The sequence below is a fragment of the Rhineura floridana genome, chromosome 3, assembly GCF_030035675.1.
Source record: "Rhineura floridana isolate rRhiFlo1 chromosome 3, rRhiFlo1.hap2, whole genome shotgun sequence".
Classification (NCBI taxonomy): Eukaryota; Metazoa; Chordata; class Lepidosauria; order Squamata; family Rhineuridae; genus Rhineura; species Rhineura floridana.
Window position 1 is genome coordinate 89,309,042 of NC_084482.1, and position 20,715 is coordinate 89,329,756.

At 39.9% G+C, this 20,715-nt stretch overlaps 1 protein-coding gene across 10 annotated transcripts in view; it reads left to right on the forward strand.

Annotated features, from left to right (window-relative positions):
* Nucleotides 1-13,283: 13,283 nt before the first annotated feature.
* SH3TC2 (SH3 domain and tetratricopeptide repeats 2) overlaps nt 13,284-20,715 on the forward strand; it is a 73,060-nt gene continuing 65,628 nt past the window's right edge. For 9 of the 10 annotated variants that reach the window (XR_009761375.1, XM_061616866.1, XM_061616871.1 and 6 more), the window contains exons 1-2: nt 13,284-13,506; nt 13,981-14,148. Coding sequence is in view for 9 of the 10 variants with exons in the window: in XM_061616866.1 (XP_061472850.1) it covers nt 14,082-14,148 (67 nt within the window). In the remaining variant the exon portion in view is untranslated. Of the gene's footprint in view, nt 13,507-13,840; nt 14,149-20,715 lie in introns of those variants that run through there. The other variant, XM_061616867.1, reaches the window with a different exon arrangement.

The window sequence follows — 20,715 nt, forward strand, 5'->3', positions numbered from 1 at the left end:
GCTATAATAATGTGGGACTGAAACGTCTGAAGAACTAAGGAGCTTTGCCAGATGTTTGTCTCATATATATGGCAATTTTTGTATTTAAAAAATGCATGCATGTGGCCATTTTCTGACTATTTCATTCTATGGGATTTCAAAATGTTATTAGAAAATGCAGTGCCAAATCTAGCAGCTATAAAAATCAATGAAATTTGTGAGCTAAGAATGGCAGATGTGACAATGGACATCTCTGTAAAAAATGGGCAGAATGTTCCATGCTTCATCCAGTATGAATCTCGTTTTCTTATTACAACCTCCACCACATGCCTTGCTGGTGGTTGTACGTTGTTCTTCTGTAACCAAGATTACTAAGCTCGTCCCTGGAAAGCAGCTGTTCTCTAGGCAGCCAATACTTAAGTGATCATGAAATTATCATTTATTTGTAAGCAGACTCTCAGTAGGAGACATGGATTTTGTTGCTGTGCACATACTTTGTGGTCAGAGTGCTGGACTAGGACTTGGGAGACTAGGGTTCAAATCCCCACTCTGCCATGAAGCTTGCTGGGTGACCTTGAGCCACTCACAGCCTCTCAGCATAACATACCTCACAGGGTTGTTGTGGGGATAAAGTGGAGAGGGAGGAGAACCATATGCGCCACCTTGAGCTTCTTGGAGGAAAGGTGGGATATAAATGTAATAAATAAATAAATAATATTAAGCCAGACAGTCAGTAACAATAGTGCTCTTTTGGAATTGGTATAAGTAAACACAGGAACTCAGTTTAGAAAGAAACTATAACGGCTTTGCTTAGCTAGTTATGAGCAAGCTTCATTGCAAAGATTCTAGAAAATATGTTCTTAGAGCAACATTGTTTTAAAGAGAATATAGCTTCCATATTTTCTAACAGGGTGGTTTTGTTCAGGATCGTTAAAACAAAAAGATTGTGAAGAGTTCCAGAAGGACCTGTCTAAACTGAATGAATGGGTGGTAAAATGGCAAATGTAGTATGTAGTTCGGTGTAAACAAGTATAAAGTAATTCACATCAGGGCAATTTTTTTTTCTTAATTTCACATAAACATTTGTGGGATCTGAACTGGCAGTGACTGACCAGGAAAAAGACCTTGAGGTTGTAGTGGAAATTGCAGGAGGGGAGAGGGCTCTTGCACTCAGGTCCTGATTGTGGGCTTCCCATAGGCTTCTGGTTGGCCACTTTGAGAACTGGATGCTGGACTAGATGAGTCGTTGGTGTGGTCCAGCAGGATCATCTCATGTTCTTATATGCTTATGAAGAGCTGGGAACACTATGCATCTTGTAGGCTAAGTAAACAATGGAAAGTGGTTGTAAAGAGAGAGATGCTAATAAGCAACATGGCCATTTTGGCACAAGCAATTTATCTGAGGAAAGGGAGAAATACCCTTTTGAGAGAAAGTTATACAGCCCAAGAGTCAAAATGTTTCAAGGAACCCATAACCTGATCCTGTGCATGCCTACTCAGAGTCTCCGTGAATTAAATGGGACTGCCCAAGTAAGTTTGCATACACTGACTGACCGAGATGAAATAATATGTTCACCGCCCAGAGAGCTATTGTTAGTCGGGCGGTATATAAATTTAATAAATAAATAAAAATAAATAAATAAATAAAAGGAAGATGGAAGCAATACAATACACTGCAATAAAAGAGATGCAATGATGACAGATTCATTCATGGAGGAACAGTATGATGAAGAACCAGAAATTTTAGACTGTGAAGTAAAAGCTGCTCTTTTAATACTTGGAAGAAAGAAATCACCAGGAACAGATGGCATACCAACAGAGTTGTTACAAGCTATTGAGACTGAATCTGTCGAACTTACCAGGAGGATCCCTCCGCCTGTGCTGCCTCTGAGACGGGCTCCCGTCTTGGATGAAACTTATCCAGTTTTAAATTCAGTCAGAAGGGTTCTTTCTGACTGGGGATGATTTCTTCCGGATAAGGAAGAAGCGTGAGATCTGCCACATAGTTTTGTTTTGATTGTTGGAGCCTGGAATTCGTCAGAATTGTCTGTCTTCCAGCAGTTCAGACAGAGCGAGGATTTTATGCTAGCTCAGCTGGATAAGTGACCCGTTTTTTTTTAACGGACTAGCAGGCAAACCTCCTGTCTACATTTATCATTTTCTTATCTATATAGCTAAAGAAATTTGTCAAAGTAACAGCAATTAAGATAACCTAGATGAGGTAAGACTTTCCTTCTTTATTTACGGAACTAAGGGGGAAGAAAATATAAATAGCTTATCTTTTTTTTTTTATATTGCAAAAAGCTGACATGGAAAATTGCGTTTTAAAGATTACAATGGATGAGAGCTTTCTGATTGGGAGAGATAAGAAATCTTTTTGATTTACAAGACTTTTGCGTAATATATATAAGGGACTATTTTTTCTGATCTACTTTTTTTTGTTGTTGTTGACGAATCTGCTCATTCTCTCTGCTACTAGTTATTTGAACGCTGTGAACTAAAAGCTGTTTTTGCACTTCTGGACATTTAAGAGATAAGGACTGTCTAGCGTGTGACGTTAGTTGGTTGGAAAGATTAACTCCTTTGTAACTGGATAAAGAAATAAACTGCTCTTTGCTTGGGACATTGAAAATTGAAGGAGTTTTGTTCTTTTGGTTTTAAGAATGGCAATTAAGAAGATCATGGATGTACAGGAAGGGACTTTATTTCTAGACATGCTTCAGAAAATAATGGATGGGATTAACTCAATAAAACAAGAACTGAGAAATAATAGACAAGCGTGGAGAACTGAATTTCATGAAATGAGACAGGAGCTGAAAGAAACTCAGGATTCTATGAGAAAGGAGAATAAAGATAGATCTGGAAAACAAAAAAAGGATGAAAGAGAAATTAAAGGCAAGGTTCAATCTATGGAGATTGGCTTAAATATGGACATGAAAAAAGATTTGGATTTCCTGGTTGTGACGGATCCTGGAGATAAATATTACAGTTTGGAATACAGCGCTGTCTCTGAAGGAATTGAAGAGATTGGAGATAAAGATATTATCAGTTCAAAAAAATTCCTGGACTGGAAGGATTTGATGGAACTTGAAATGGAGAAAGTTAATAGAATTAATCCCTGTTTTGTGTCAATGGAAAAACCTTCAAGAAATGTACTAGTGTATCATGTGGAAAAGAGGAGCAGAGATGCGGCTTTGAAACAATACTTCAGTGTTACGATTGGATTTGATGGTAAGAAATTATCTGTGATGGAGGAAATTCCTATCAGACTTTTATTATATGACTATGACAGCAAGATTTTTGGGTGCGTAAAGATGGAAGATGGACCCAATATGGATAATGACAGAAGAGCGATTTGAAACTACTGGACTCAGTAGATTTGATGAGTTGGATTAATTGACATGTTTATTTAGAAAAAAAAATTGATTGACATATATCTCAAGGATTGGAAACTTCTCTTTGACTTTTTGTGGAAGATTAAAATGATATGATGTTAATGAGATTTGAAACCAACTAAGATAACTGCTGGAGGAAGGTGATTTTATAATCTATTAAGAGATAGGTCTGTTATATATTATAGATTTATAGTTGAATTATAGTGTTTTGAAATTACTGGATTTAGTAGATTTGATGAGCTGGATTAATTGGCATGTTTATTTAGAAAAAAAATTGATTGATATATATCTCAAGGATTGGAAACTTCTCTTTGACTTTTTGTGGAATATTAAAGTGATATGATGTTAATGAGATTTGAAACCAACTAAGATAACCGCTGGAGGAAGGTGATTTTATAATCTATTAAGAGATAGGTTTGTTATATATTATAGATTTATAGCTGAACTATGACAAATCGGAAGTCAATATTTTTATATATATGTATTTTTTTTGTATTGTATTAGTTATTGATTTGTGTTGTTTTCTTTTTGTATTATTTTGGTTTTGAAAATTAGAATTAAAATTAATTGAAAAAAAAAAAGAGACTGAATCTGTCCAAATTTTGACAAAAATTTGTCAAGAAATATGGAAAACTAAACAATGGCCCACAGACTAGAAGCGTTCAATATACATCCCAGTTCCAAAGAAAGGGGATCTCAAGGAATGCAGTAATTATAAAACTATTGCCTTAATATCCCATGCAGGTAAGACAAAGGCTCTTACCATATATGGAGTGAGAAATGCCAAGCTGGATTTAGAAAGGGAAGAGGCACCAGAGATCACATTGGATAATGGAACGGACCAAGGAATTTCAGAATGAAATCACCTTGTGCTATATAGATTACAGCAAAGCCTTTGATTGTGTAGATTATGAAAAACTATGGAATGCTTTAAAAGAAATGGGGATGCCACAGCATCTGATTGTCCTGATGCGCAACCTATGTTCTGGACAAAAGGCTACTATAAGGACAGAATATGGAGAAACCGATTGGTTCCCAATAGGAAAGGGTGTGAGACAAGGATGTCTTTTATCACCCTATTTGTTTAATCTGTTTGTTTAATCTATTTGTTTAATTTGTTTACACAGAACATATCATATGAAAATTGGATTGGACCAAGATGAAGAAGGTGTGAAAATTGGAGGGAGAAATATCAATAATTTAAGATATGCAGACAATACCATACTACTAGCAGAAACCAGTAATGATTTGCACAAAAGCAGGACTACAGCTGAATGTCAAAAAGACTAAAGTAATGACAACAGAAGATTTATGTAACTTTAAAGTTGACAACGAGGACATTGAACTTGTCAAGGATTATCAATACCTTGGCATAGTCATTAACCAAAATGGAGACAATAGTCAAGAAATCAGAAGAAGGCTAGGACTGGGAAGGGCAGCTATGAGAGAACTAGAAAAGGTCCTCAAATGCAATAATGTATCACTGAACACTATTATTTATTTATTTATTTATTTATTAAATTTATATCCCACCTTATGGCCAAAAGGCCCTCAAGGTGGCTTACACTAAAGTCAGGATCATTCAGACCATGGTATTTCTGATCTCTATGTATGGATGTGAAAGTTGGACAGTGAAAAAAGTGGATAAGAGAAAAATCAGCTCATTTGAAATGTGGTGTGGGAGGAGAGCTTTGCAGATACCATGGACTGCGAAAAGACAAATAATTGGGTGTTAGAACAAATTAAACCAGAACTGTCACTAGAAGCTAAAATGATGAAACTGAGGTTATCATACTTTGGACACATAATGAGAAGACATGATTCAGTAGAAAAGACAATAATGCTGGGAAAAAACAGAAGGGAGTAGAAAAAGAGGAAGACCAAACAAGAGTTGGATTGATTCTATAAAGGAAGCCACAGACCTGAACTTACAAGATCTGAAAAGGGTGGTTCATGACAGATGCTCTTGGAGGTCACTGATTCATAGGGTTGCCATAAGTTGAAATCGACTTGAAGGCCCATAACAAATACATTTGCATAGGAGTCTAGCCTGTATAAATTACAATGAACTCAGCCGGGATGACTTCTGAGTAGGAGTGCACAGGATTGCGCAATCAGTCAACAGAGATGGTTAGCTGTAACTAATTTATATTTATGCAACATATAAACACCAAGTGTGTGCGTGTTAGAGAGAGAGAAGTTTAGCTGTTCACTATGCACTTCGAGACTTCTTAAGATATTGTAACCAAATTTTGCATGATGGTTCCTGAGATCAAGGTTTTCATCTATGTTTGCATACAACTGGATGCCATGTTATATCAAGATGGTGGACGGAGCCTTTTATTTTATTTATTTATTTTACAAAATGTATATACCACTTGATTGTAATAGAACATCTAAGTGGTTTACAAAACAAATTAAAACATTAAAATCATCAAAAACACAATTAAAATACAAATTTTAAAAACATTCAAAAGATATTTAAAATCAACAATAAGATAAAAACATATGTCACCTTCTACATGTGTGGATAGGCTCCTTCCAGATGTTTTTGATTCCAACTCCCAATCAGCCAGCATGTCCACTGATCAGGTGTTGTGGAAGCTGCAGTCTAATAACATCGGGGGGTGTATTCAACATACTGCTCCCATTCGGTCAGTGGGTTTCTCCTTGAGCAACTGAACATTCTCCCCCTCATCTCCCCCTTCATGCCCCCTAAATCTATTCTGGGTTTTCCCCCAACCCTCCATAGCAGATTTGGGGATGGCATGGGGTGAATGCAGAGGGAGAAGAGGGGGGAAAGTCCCTTTTCATAGGTGAAAATCCTTGCATTTGTGCAATTATTTAGTTTAATACCGCCCCTAGAGAGCTCCATGTTTGTTACCGCTGTACTAAGCTCTTGGAGTATTTAAGCTATTTAACCATCTCATAAAATTCAACAGAAGCATTTTGTATTTTCATTTGACTTAAAAACTGTGCATCCAAAGAAAAGATATACTCTGTGAAACAGGAGATAAGGGATAATATGTGAATATGTTTATTTATGCATATGTGTAGAAACCAGTCAATCTCAAATGAAGAGTGCAGACTCTTCATCTGCCAGAAATGTGAAGCTTAGCATTCTGCTGTTGCACACAACTGTTCTTTAAAAATCAGTGACATCTGATCTTGGATTAAGAATGCTTGGGAGTATCTTTGGGGTAGAGTGGGCATATGCTGTTGGGTCATCTACAAGTTTAAGAAAATGTGTGATCAAGATATGAGAAATTCCAGAGTACAACCCAGGGCTCCCCAACTTACCACACACACACAAGCAAGCAAACCCCTCAGTAAAAAAAATAAATAATTGGGAGGACAGAGGCCCTTGGAAGGCAGCAAAGGGTGTGCCTAAGGGTTCTGTAGTGCCCACAGGTGCCATGTTGATCCAGAGCTTGGAAAAGTTACTTTTTTGAACTACAACTCCCATCAGCCCAATCCAGAGGCCATGCTAGCTGGGGCTGATGGGAGTTGTAGTTCAAAAAAAGTAACTTTTCCAAGCTCTGCTCCAGGCATAACCAAATCATACTCCTCCTAAGCCCTGAAATTCCTTATGAAACCACCTTATGTCTTTCTTCTTTCCAGGAGACTTGTTAGTTGTTTACCCTGTTATTTTGTAGAGACTCTGTTATGAAAACACAGACATGTAGTCACAGACCAATTTTGGCAAACATTTCTTTTTTCTCTTTTATTGCTGGAGTGACTTTATCACAAGCTGTTTTTCTCTTTACGTTCTTCACACTGTTTTCCCGAGAAACTAAAAATCAAGTAGTTCCTAATAGATGTGGGATATATTTTGTTTCTGAATGCCATGTTTCTTCACCCCACCATCTATATTAATGTTGGTTGACTGCAGAGTTTTGTGTGGGTTAACAAGACAATGTATGTGCTGCACTTTCCACATTCAAACTGTGCTATATTATCACTTGTTATGCATTTACATCTTTATCCCACCTTTCCACCAAGGAATCCGGAGTTTCAACCTAACTCCAAATCTGGTTAGATGGTGTATAGGCACAGCCTTCTTCAGCTTGGCTCCCTCCAGATGTTGTTGAACTAAAATTCCCATCATCCCTGACCATTGGCCATGCTTGCCTAGGCTTGATGGGAGCTGGAGTCCAACAACATCTGCAGGCACCAGGTCAAGGAGGGCGGGCAGGGGCTCTGCTTGCTTTGTAACCATGTAGGATAGGGGATTTGGGTATTCTCATCCAGCTTGACTGCTTCTAGTCTTTGATAATACACAGCCCTGGAAATGGTTAATCTTTTGTGATCCCTTTTTCTCAGAATAAGAAGTGTAGAGATGGCTGGGTACTAGGTGACCATTCAGCTTTCTATTTTTATTTTTTGGGGGGCTAGACTTTTGTTTCCCCTCACTACTTTTTAATAAAAGTAGATTGGTTTTTACTTTTTGAGAAAGACGCCGGATTGTGCTTAGATATTTGTAAATTTAGTCTTGCCTACAGAACCTGTGAAGCATACATGTTTAGGGTTTTTTGTTTGGATACTCTGCTATAAAACTAAGAAGTGGGCTGGGCTGCACGACTGGAGAACCTAAAAGTACTACTGGGGCAAACAGCCTGTTCAAGGGTAGCCACGTATGTATCACCAAAAAAGAGAAAATTCAATTTTTGAAAAGGGACAAAAGAAAACACAGATTTGCACTTTTGCCTATTTATATGTATAGATGCAAATTTAGCAACAATTACTATAGTTTAAACAGAAATATAGAACCTCTCACCAGGGTGGGCAAAATTGTGACCAGGCAACCTGTGTGTTGATCAGTCTGCTGTCCAGGTGCAGTTGTTGATGGTCACTCCAAGGCCACTGCTCTCCTTTTTTAGGTTTCCCTATCTTTAAACTGAATTTGGATTGGACAGCCCTTCAAACAGAGGACTCTTTCAAATAGGAAACTGTCCTTTGGTAAAGTAGGACATGTGGCCACCCTGGCCTATTCCCAAGTTAAGGTGAAATCCAAACTACCCCCGAACCCTCCCAGTGGGGCTTTATAAAGTTGCAGAGCCACTGCTGTGCACAGCAGCAGAGGCAGAAAATAGAGACAGTAAGATCACTGCACCAGCCTAGAGCTGGCACAGCATCAGGCCCATATCTGACCTGATGCTATCACGCAATGGCATTGAGACCAGCCTAGGATACAATGGATCCACACATTGTTATCCTCCACCTGTTCTGCCATTGAGGATATTCTTGGATCGTTCTTTGTCTTGTTTCTCTCCCTTGACCTTGCCACCATAGTGAACGTCTTGAACGCAGGACTGCCATCATCGCGAGGGAGTTGAGACATTTTAATATTGACACTCCAAGAAACCTGAAGAGCAGGAGGACAACTGAAGAAAGAAAAAGGAGGTTATACCTTCTTCTGGAAAGGACTGCCTGAACAAGAACGACGAATACATGGAATAGGCTTTGGTATTAAAAATAATCTTGTGAAGCTCTTGTCAGAAGTTCCTATTGGCATTAATGAACAACTCTGTGCTGCTAAGAAAAAAAATCTACGCCAGTGCAAAGGCTGAGGTCCTAAGAAGAACTAGAGACTTAACAACTCCTGGTGGATAAAGAAAGCTGAAGAAATCCAGCACTTTGCAGATGCTCACGATGCACGGGCCACAAAGGCCATCTATGGACCAACAAATTACGGTACAAATCCCTTACGTTCAGTGGATGGTACCAAACTTCTTAAGGATAAAGAGTCTATTGCACTGCGCTGGAAAGATCATTACTACGGCCTCCTTAATCGTAACTCTATTGTGACTGGTGAGGTCTTCTTGCAAATTCCACAACAACAAACTAGAGACAAGCTTGCAGTATCCTCTAATTTGGATGAAGTCAGTAAAGCCATCAATCAAATGAAGAACAACAAAGCTAGTGGACCTGATGGGATTCCTGCTGAAGTCTTTAAAGAAGGTGGGCCTAAATTTACACAACAACTTCATAAGCTCATTGAAAAAATCTGGATGAGGGAGGAGATCCCGGAAGACTTTAGGGATGCCATAATTATCACCCTTTTTAAGAAGGGTGATAGAACAGATTGTGGGAATAATCGAGGTATCTATTTTCTTGCTACTGCAGGAAAAATCCTTGCAAGGATCCTCGCAAATCGCCTCCTACCGATCTCAGAGAATGTCCTCCCCGAATCTCAAAATGGTTTTCACCCGTCCAGGGTGACAGTGGACATGATCTTCACTGCACAACAGCTTCAAGAAAAATGCCGGGAGCAGAATCGACCTTTATATATGGCATTTATTGATCTGACTAAGGCCTTTGACACTGTGAATTGAACCGCTCTCTGGACCATCCTTCTGAAAACTGGATGCCCTGATAAATTTGCAAATATTTTGTGACTCCTTCATGACAACATGACAGCAATGATTTTGGATAACAATGGCTTTCAGAGCAATCCATTCCGAGTCGGATCAGGCGTAAAACAGGGATGTGTCATTGCTCCTACCTTATTTGCTATCTTCATTGCTATGATTCTACACCTTATTGAGGGGAAACTTCCTACTGGTGTGGAAATCATATATCGAACAGATGGAAAGCTTTTTAATCTCAGTAGGCTGAAAGCAAAAAGTAAGGTAATGTCAACCTCTGTAATAGAACTTCAATATGCCGGTGATAATGTAGCATCTGCACATTCAGAGAAAGATCTTCAAACTATCCTAAATGTCTTTGCAGAAGCATATGGAAAGCTTAGGCTCTCACTTAATATTAAAAAAACCCAAAGTGGTTCATCAACAGGTGCGAACTAGTCCCTCTGTAGCACCATCAATCCAGCTTAATGGTGTGAGGCTGGAAAACGTTGATCACTTCACTTATCTTGGCAGCCATCTCTCTGTAAAGATGAAATTCAACATCGTCTGAGCTCTGTGAGTGCCGCATTCTTTCGAATGAAGTGTAGAGTGTTCGAGGATTGGGATATTCGCAGGGAGACCAAAATGCTTATTTACAAAGCCATTGTACTACCGACCTTACTGTATGCCTGTGAAACATGGACCATTTATAAACGCCACTCCCAACTTCTTGAAAGATTCCACCAACGCTGCCTCTGGAAAATTCTGCAAATTACCTGGGAAGACAGACGGACTAATGTTAGCATTTTGGAAGAAGCAAAGACCACCAGTGTTGAAACAATGATCCTTCAACATCAATTTCGCTGGACTGGCCATGTTGTTCGAATGCCTGATCACCGTCTTCCAAAGCAGCTACTTTACTCCCAACTTAAGGATGGAAAACGGAATATCAGTGGACAGCCAAAGAGGTTTAAACATGTTCTTAAAGCAAATCTAAAAAAAGTAACATGAACATCAACAACTGGGAAGTCTTGGTCCATGAATGTCCCAAATGGAGGTCGGCTATTATCAAAGGTGCTATGGACTTCGAAGAAGCACGAATACAGGGTGAAAGGGACAAACGAGCTAAGCGGAAGACACTTCAAACAAATCCTCATCACGATCATCTTCCATCTGGAAGCCTATGTCCTCACTGTGGAAGGCTGTGTGGATCCAGAATTGGCCTCCACAGTCACTTGCAGACCCACTGTTAAAGACCTTATTTTGGAAGACAATCTTACTTGGCCACAAGTGATCGCCAATGATGACAATGGATCCTGGGCTGGCTCAGCCCTACCAATGAATCCTGAGCTGGCTCAGCCCTACCCCACTTCCAAAACATTGGTGGGATGCTCATCACGCTGATGAATTTCCTGCCAATGGCATTCCCACCCACATGGTTGGTGGGTGGAAGGGGGAGCAATGCACTGATGCAGTGACACTTGTCTTACTCAGTTGGGGGCAGCCAGAGGGAGGCTGACTTAGCCCCCTCCCCAACCTGGTGCAAGAGGGGTTTGGATTGCTCTGGCAGCCTTCAGATGTCCGCAAAGGTCTGAGGTTCTAAATAATTTGTGGGCAGTGGGAATGCTACCCTTTGATGGATTTGAGGTGCCAGCATTAACACCAGCAGTAACCATGGTCTCACTTTTTGTCCATTTACAACTTACCAGATGTGCCGGGGCAAAAAATGATGAGAAGGTTGAGCAGCCTAGTCTGTGATGTCAGACAGTCTGGGAGCAGAATATTATTTTCTCCCCCTTCACAGAGAGCAAGTTGTGCAATTTGCTCATCATAACCAACTCATTCTGCTATTTGGATTTTTTTTAATCAGTCTAAGAACGAGGTTGTGTTATTTTCTCTCTCTTATCAGATATCTCAAACTGTAAGCAGTTGGACATCTTAAATATTAATGCTGCTCTTCAGGCAGTCTCTGTTCTGTAATGTACAGAGTGTGTCTCATGTGGGCCTAACCCACCTTATTATCTGTATGTAAATTATGTTTATGATCTCTGAGGATGCTGCAGTACAAATGAACCAGATGCGCCAGAGGTGTTTGCAGGAACAAAAAAAAAAAATGCTTGGCATATGTATCTGCTGCCCTCTGTTGACTAAAATGAAGGACAGAATATAAAAAGTTGGCATTTCCTTAATTTTCGCTCTTGCAATTATTCAGCAAAGAAGTTATCTTGTTGTGCTTGGGAAAGCTTTTAAAAAATGAAGCGAAACTTTCCCTGGAACACCTTTTGTTAATGAAATTAACAAAAAAATTGTTAATGTAAGGTTTTTGAATTCTTAACTAGGAAGATATTGTGTGATTCAAAAATGTATATGCTTTTAGCTACAAATCTTTGTTTAGCAAATTTTTTTCATCTGACCTTAGAAAATGTGTAATCAGAATTAAACTGTGTATTATGTTGATTATAAAAGCAATACCTCCAACTAACTGCTTAGCTGTTATTCTGGATCTTCACATGAATGTAAAAGGAGCCCTACTGGATCAGGCCAAGGGCCCATCTAGTTCCAGCATCCTGTTCTCACAGAGGCCAATCAGAATGCACAGTGGACCTGAGTACTGTACACTCTTCCTACAATTCCCAGCAACTTGTATTCAGATACATACTTGCTCTAACAATGAATGTCTCTTATGCAATTGGTTTAAACTACAGATACTTAATAGAGTTTGTCCCTCTATGCATTGCAACGGTTGTTTTTTAAAGAGCATTCACAATACACTTCTTTTGGGTCCCTGTATGCTGGGACCTTCCGAAATAACAGACACAACAGTGTGCAGCTTTCAAGGATGAACAGTGGGCCAAACTACGTATCTCAGCATCTCCTGATTTAAAAAAAAAAAAAAAATAGCCAGTAGAGGGAATCTAGATAAGGACTATGGCACTGGGGAACAGGATTTAACCCTTTCCTCCTGCTCAGTTTACCTAAATAAAATCCCATCCCTCCCACAGCTGTTGTAGAACTTGCTAGTTAATTATGACAATAAAAACATTGAATGGGGCAATGTTGATCCCTCTTGGCCAAATGGTACCCCAGGTGAGGTGTGTCCTAGGTGCCACTCTCTGTTTGTTCTATTTTTGAATTAGCTTTTTAAAAAATTACATTGTAGTCCCTTTCATAGCTCAGCAACCCAGGCAACTGTGTGGTCACCTGACCCTAAATCCAACTCTACTCTGTCCATCACAAATGATGTCCTGAAAATGGGAGTTTGAAAAAAAATGTGCTTTGCTTCAAACTGTGCATGTGGCTTCAAAATAGACCATTGAAGCAGACTTGCTTCTGTGCTCAGAAATAGCCAGGGACGCAGTCTAATGTTGCCTTGGAAATGAAACCACCAGTGGTTTTGGCTGAAGCCATATTATTCCTTTTCAAGCTCTACAACACACACACACAGAGACATACACAGACCTCTTGTATGGTATATCTCTAGTGATCTCTGCTCCAAAGGAAGCTGATGTTCTGCCATGGACTTCCTGGTACTCAGGAAAGAGGAAGCAAAGCCTTTTTACTCTTTTTCTTTTAAAGTCCATTCTCTAGAACTGTCAGTTTGCCAGCTTTGACCATGTCTGGGATATCTGAACATTTTAAGATGATAGAAAATGAAGTCTCCACCAAAAATAATAAAATATGCTTTACCGAAGGAGTTCGGCTGGGAACAAACATAAGATGGTCCGGATCCAACTAAAACACTCCTTTAAATGTGTGCATCTCACCTCCTCCCCCATGTTTGCAAGGTAAAATTGAAAGGTTCTTCCACTGCTCTTTATTAGTTTTACAGATAACAAAACTGCAGGCTGAAGATGTTTGGCACTGTTGAAAGTTTGGATTGCTCAAAAATTCCCACAGAGAAAGCACAAAGGACCACCCACTGTCCCCCCCAGCATATCTTGCAGACTGTGTGTAACAATGGGTCTTTTGATTGATTGCCAAATTGATTTCAGAATATGGGGAATGAGATGAAGGTTTATTAAGGTTTGTTGGCATCAAGTCCTTTATCAGAATTCCTGTCGGGGATTTCTAAAGGAAGGAGTTGCCTTCATCTGGGAACAACAAGTTGCAAGTAGTTTCCATTCCTCATATGCCCAGATATTTATAGTCTGACAATTGATTCCTCCTTTACCAGTGAACAAAATTGTTGTTACCCTTTGCCTCTAAACACAGGACAACAAAATGACTCCGAGGATCCTTGGTATTTTATTTGATTTTAGGGCACATTGGGCTTCTAAAGAACAACACCTTAGAGACCCCTTCTGAAGTTGGAAGCAACAGAGAACATTGCTTAATAGAATTAAGCTAATTGCATGGACACATGAACTTACCACAAGGGGTCCTGTCCACCTATTCTGGAAATGTCTGCATGTGGAACATAGCAGCAAGTAAGTGCATAAAATATATATATAAATATTTTAAAACAGTAATATATGTCTTTAATGTATATTTTATATTCTTAGAGGTTTCGTTTACAGTTAAGCAGTATACAGATTTTGTTAAATAAACATCAAATAAGCATTATTTCATGATGCTGCAGTAGACATATGCCATCTATTTAGGCTGCAGTCCTACGAACATTACTTGGAAGCAAGTCCCAGTGGAACTTTGTTCTGAGTAAGGGTGCACAGGATTGCACTGTTGTGAGTTCTAATTGATAATGTATTACAATTGCTGAAATGTTACTATCCTTCTAGTAAACAAACTGCAAGGGAAAGAGGTAAGGAGCTTAGCAGAAGGAAGGGGACAAAAAGGAAGCTGTGTTGGTGATCATGGCTCAGAATGTAGCAAACCAACTTAAGGATTCCCAATTCAGTTTTGGCACACAGGCTGACAATTTGAATTTCCCTCTTTTAAGAAGATTGTGCTTCTTAGACTTCTGAATGCCTCCTACCCAGTGCTTCTAACCCACTTGGAAAGGGTTAAGTAGTTGTCATTGTTCAGCTCATTGGCCATTTATATGTTTCCTTCCACAATCCCCATCACTTGGGACCTATTTCCTGCACTGTGTCACCACCACACAGACTATTTCATGTCTTCTTATGATTGCATAACTGCTTGGTGGCAGCAATAATAGTGTGCAGCAAGTAATACTGGGAAACAATTTATTTTGGGCTAACTTTAGTATTAAACGTGAGGTGCATGGCTATGTCTTACAAAATCTTAGTTCAGTCCTGTTTCCTCTAGCTCATTTCAACCTCATGTCTGTTGCCTACCTTTGCTCTTTTGGCAGTGACCTTTTGGGTTGTAGCCATCTATGTCCACTGAAATTAATGGACTTAAGTTCATCATATCCATCAATTTCAATGGGTTTACCTTGAGTAGGACTAACATTAGATTGGATACAACCTTTTGATTTCTCCAGGTTTTTTAATCCTCCGTGAATCACTTGCAGGGTGCTTTGCATTTGTTTTATTTTTGCTGGTTGCTCTTCTGTTACTTTTTTATAATGAGGTATGTGAATGTTTTTGCTTTCATTAGTTTCACTGTCATGTCAACATTTTGTAAGCTGTCCTGGGAACTTGTTAAAGGCAGGATATACATCCCTAGAATAGTAAGCAACTGCTGCAGTTAAGCGCTGTATTGATTCCTTAGGGTTAATCTGTTGGGAGTTTCATGCTGGTAGTAGGCAGGGCCAGCACAAAACTGGATGGGGTTACCTCTTTTATCTCTCTCTCAATCACCCCTTCTTTTTTTCCCCCTCTGCCCAGTGGGCTGCTGAGGAAAAGATAGATTGATCTGTCTGAGCTGATCATTCCCCCAAACTCTTTGGCCACATTCACACCACACATTTATTCCACTATTATTCCCCTTTATATAGTCATGGTTTCCCCCAAAGAATCCTGGGTAGTTTGTGAGACATGCTGAGAGTTGTTAGCAGACTCCAATGCCCCTCTCAGAGCTCCAGTTCCCAGAGTTCTCTGGGAAGAGGGATTGACTGTAGCTCTGTGAAGGGAATAGGAGTCTCCTTGCATCTCTCAGCACCCTTAACAAACCACTCTTCCCAGGATTCCTTAGGGGAAGCCATGACTGTTTAAAGTGGAATAAATGTATGGTATGAATGTGGCCTTTGTCTCCCTTTACCTTCCTTGGCTCTATCATCTCAGCTTCCTCCTCCCACCCTCATTCTCTCCCTCCAGGCACCCCCCCCCCCACACACATGAAATGAGGCAACTGGCTGCGCCCACTCCTGCTATACACACTTATCTGGGATGAAGTCCCATTGAATTCAAATAGGGCTTAACTTCTAAGACATGTATAGGATTACACCATCATTCTGTAAGCAAGTTTGTAAATTTAACTAGCAGAAATCAATATGTTTACTTTCCAATGTTGGTTTTTCTTAGCAGGTCTGAGAACGTATAGTAAATTTTGATTTGACTGATCGTGAAATATTTCATGATTGAGATTAAAATTCTAAACTGAAAAAGGTAGACCAGCCCTCAGTAAAGGAAACTGATTCCATTTACAGTGTTAGGTAAATGAAATATGGTATTTGTGAAGCTGGTGCTAAAGAATCCACACTGTCAATGCAAACACATCAAGTGATGGTGACTACAAAGTCTCTATGTAGACTTGTAGAAGGCAGAATTATTTGCCAATAGGATGCTGTAGGTTTTCTCTGTTTGATTAAATTTATTATTTTGCAGAGGCTTATGGAACACTGTTGTGTATCACACCCTCTTAGTAGTGCTTGGTCAAGACTCACCTGAGTGGGTCTCCAACACTATCTGCTTCCAAACTTGTTAAGTAAATTAATAATCATGTATCTTTCTAGGCACCTACGCACCTCACATAAAACCCTCAGCTCTGATAGTATCCCCATCATCCTAATTCCTCTTCTAACAACTTTACCTTTATTAAGTGTATTGCAATAATATTCTTGCATTCTGATTGACAGGTCAAGGCAGAGATTCCATATAATCAGGCATTTTGTTCTCTTTTGGCTTGTCTTGTGCAAACAAAAAGTCCCATTATCCTTCACGGAAGTCCAACTTTCTTTCTTTCTTTCTTTCTTTAGATTGTATTGATTTTCAGATCTACTTCACATAAAAACAACCAAAAAAGAAAACCCCAGATGGATCCCTCATAGTGTCATCATTGAACAGTCCATGCACAAGACATACCATACAATAAGTCATGTAATGCGGCCCCAACCCCCCTCAGGGCAAAATTGTGTAACGTACAGTAGAGCATAAATATGTGAAAAAATGGTGTACCATCTCTCATTACAGATACAATAGCCAGTCATATCTGACTCTCAAAATGAACATAAACCTTAGGAGCTGCCTATCTCATCCCATTACTGGGACCATACTGAGGATTATGCCATTGGGGCTGCCCTCCTGTGTTCCTGTACATTAGTGTACTCTATAAACTTGAACTGTATTGGGAAGAAAAGGTCCCTTTTAATTTGTCTCCTCATGAGTCTCAACTTATATGACAACTTCTCCAGTTAAGCTATTTGTCACATCTTCTTATACCAGCAAGTAAGAGCAATGATCTGGAAATCTTTTCAGTGTTTTGCAACAGTAGCCCTGGCAGCAAGGAGCAATTGTAAAATTAACTTCTTGCAGAAAAGGTTGAGTTGGTTGTCTGAGAACAGATTTAAGAGAGCTAGACTTGGCATGGGTTGAATATCTTGCTCCGTTATGCAGGAGAGTTCTCTAAACACTTTGATCCACATAAAAGTCTTATAATTCTGTAGAGGTTGGCATGCCTTCATCCTCTAATATTATATGATCTATGCTCATTCCAAAATGCTGAATGCAACAGAAGAAGAGACCCTTGGAGAGAGTGAAGCCACCCTCTTGATCCAGACCCTGAACAGCATAGCAGTGTATTCATTTTTTATCCAGGTTAAGGACCTGAACTTATGATTCAGAAATGGGAGTATATGCATAGGTATGTTAGTAACAAGACTATCCTCTAGTTTAATCTGTTGTGTCTTGGGATCCTCAGAAATTAAGAATATAGCATTTGGCTCACTTCATAATACAATGATAAGTTGGAGAGCCTCCCCCCAACCACCAAATCTGGTCAGTCAGTATAACAAATCTTTCCTAATACGAACTCATTTAGAGCAAATAATTATTATTATTCAACTGCTTTTGCCAACTATAAAGCTGTTTAACTGTAACTGAAGAGTCTGAAATAAGAATAGCGGTCTCAGCAGGATCATGAATTTTACTGCTGCTATCCTATCCAGAATTGTTTTCAGCTTTTTCCACCTGCAGACATCCTTGCAGATTACCTTCCACTTTCTCATAATTGGCTACTTCAAGTCTGTTCAGATTTTTAGTTATTTGTATTCCTAAGTACCTGAATTTTCTGTAGCATATCGGAATGTGAAGAAACCTAGAAAAATCAAATTGCATCTGTGGAGGGGTATTAAAAAACATGGCTTCTGACTTGAAAAAGACTTGGAAAAGTTGAGGCTGCAACCTTTTAAAAGTCTGCCAGCTCTTCCTTGGTGCCTCTTCTGCCTCTAGAGGGTTTGTTTTTACCATTACAGCCATATCATTGCAAAGAGATTTAAGGTGCACACATCTCTGATCATTTTCACGCCTGCAATGTTCTCATTGGATCTAATCCCTAAGGCGAGAGGCTACAAACATAAGGGGGAAAAGAGGGCAACCCTGTTTTGTTCCATGTTGGATGTCAGTCAATTTAGAGTTCAAATCTTTTATTCTCAATGTAGTCCACAAATCACTATATATTAGCTCAATGTTCGTACCAATTGAACCAGAAATTCTCATTCTGCACAGTCAAAGGCTTTAAATATATCAGGTGTTAAAACTACTTATTAGTTTTGAGTCGATTTGCCGTGCCTGATGATCCAACTTTTTTTCTGATCTTTGGGTCCTGATCAGCCCCTGCCTACTGGGGCAAATGTGTATCTGGAGCTTTCCTGTTAGCTCTCCCTGTTCCAGCTGTTTACTTGTGTAATGAAGCTTGTTCCCTAAAGGAAAGGTGGCTTGGGTGACTTGCTTAATGCAGTTCTGTTGTTATGGGCCACAGGAAAAGTATCCCAAATGAGCCACAGAACCTGTGCTGAAACTGGCCAGTCTGGTTGTTTCTTCTAAAAAGAGGTGTTTATATGTCCATTATGTCTTGTTTGAAATGACAATGACCCCTGGTTGTATGGTAAAGTGTGATAGCTGGTCTTCCCCAACCTGGTGCTTCCAGATGATGCTGAGCTACAACTCCCATCAGTCTTGACCAGCATGTCCAATAGTCAGGGATGGCACAGGAGTTTATTTATTTAATCAATTTCTAGACTGCTTTATTTATTTACTATGTTTATATCCCACCTTTCTTTAATCAAGAAACCCAAGGTGGCATACAGCTGGTTTCCCATCCAGACACTGACCACACCCAGACCTGCTTAGCTTCAGCAAGGTGGTGGCCTCATGTGCCTTCAGACCATAGTCTGGGACTCTAAGCAGTTTACAAAGCAGTTGTAAAACACTCTAAGCTGTTTACAGAGTAAAAACCATAAAATCAAGACTAAAATACAAATAAGAACATAAGAAGAGCCTGCTGGATCAGGCCAGTGGCCCATCTAGTCCAGCATCCTGTTCTCACAGTGGCCAACCAGGTACCTGGGGGAAGCCCGCAAGCAGGACTCGAGTGCAAGAACACTCTCCCCTCTTAATGCCAATAAAAATCCAGAATCAAAATACAAAAACAAAGTACTGAGTAGCACAATCTAAACATGAAATGCCTGATCAAACAAGTAAGTTTTTAACAGACATCTAAAATACATCAGAGCTGACACCTCTCGGTTGCACTGTGAAGTGTTTTCCAAAGGGCCGGTGCCACTGCAGTAAGGGCCTGCATTCATGTTGTCACTAGATGGCAATCTGCCAGTCATGGCATAAACAGCAGGGCCTCCTCCCATGATGATATACACTGAGAACATCTGGAGGGCACCAGGTTGGGGAAGACTATCCATTCTGAGGGAGAGATTATGACAGGTTTAATTCTGTTCACTGAATTTATAATTTTGTTGTATTCTTGAGTAAGCACTGAATGATGCCTTGTTTTTATGACACAAAGAATATGAATGCTTTAATAAAAATAAAAAATGGAAATGTTTTAAGTCAGGGTAATGTTAGAGCTGGTATAGCACAGTGGGGAGGAGAGCCTGGCTGGGAGTCCAGAGTCTGTGCGTTCAAATCCCCGCTCGTGTCTCCTGGGTGTCAAGAGGCAGCGAAAGATCACCTCCAGTGAGTGGCTCAGGGGTTACATGCCCTGCCACCTGTGCAGCCATGGCAAGCTGCATAGTCCCAAGGAGCCCAGTTGCCCCCCAGTTGGCAGTTGCAGACAAGGAAGGGGCTGGCTTGTGCAGCTGTGGCAAGCTGAGCAGGCCCTAGCCAGCCGGGTAGGACTAGCCTCAGAGGGAGGCAATGGTAAACCCCCTCTGAATACCGCTTACCATGAAAACCCTATTCCTAGGGTAGCCATAAGTTGGGATCGACTTGAAGGCAGTCCATTTTCATTTCAATGTTCTGGTGAAGTTGCATTTCATACAGACTCTCAAAAATTAGATGTTCAGGTTAGCTTTCAATGTGACACTCCCCATGAACACATAACACATAAAATGTTAGTAGAGGATGTGTGGCAAAGTGTGTGTGGAAGAGATCTTAGCTTGCAATCAAGGTGGCAGCCTGAACATATCCAATAAAGGTGCATTCTCAATGCCCTGTATCAAAGTATTGGAGAACAGCTTTTAATGCTATTAAAAGCTTTAAAGGATATAATGCTATGAACTGCGGTTGAGACAATGACATCAAGCTGCACAGCTCCAGCCCCATTAGCAACTCAGTCTCCCTAGAATTGTCTTTCAGATTCCATTGTGGCCCCTCATCTTCACAAAGGCCTGTAACATTTTGCTATGCAGGTTGATGTTTGCACTCTACCTGCATCAAAAGGCCATTGATTACCCTGCA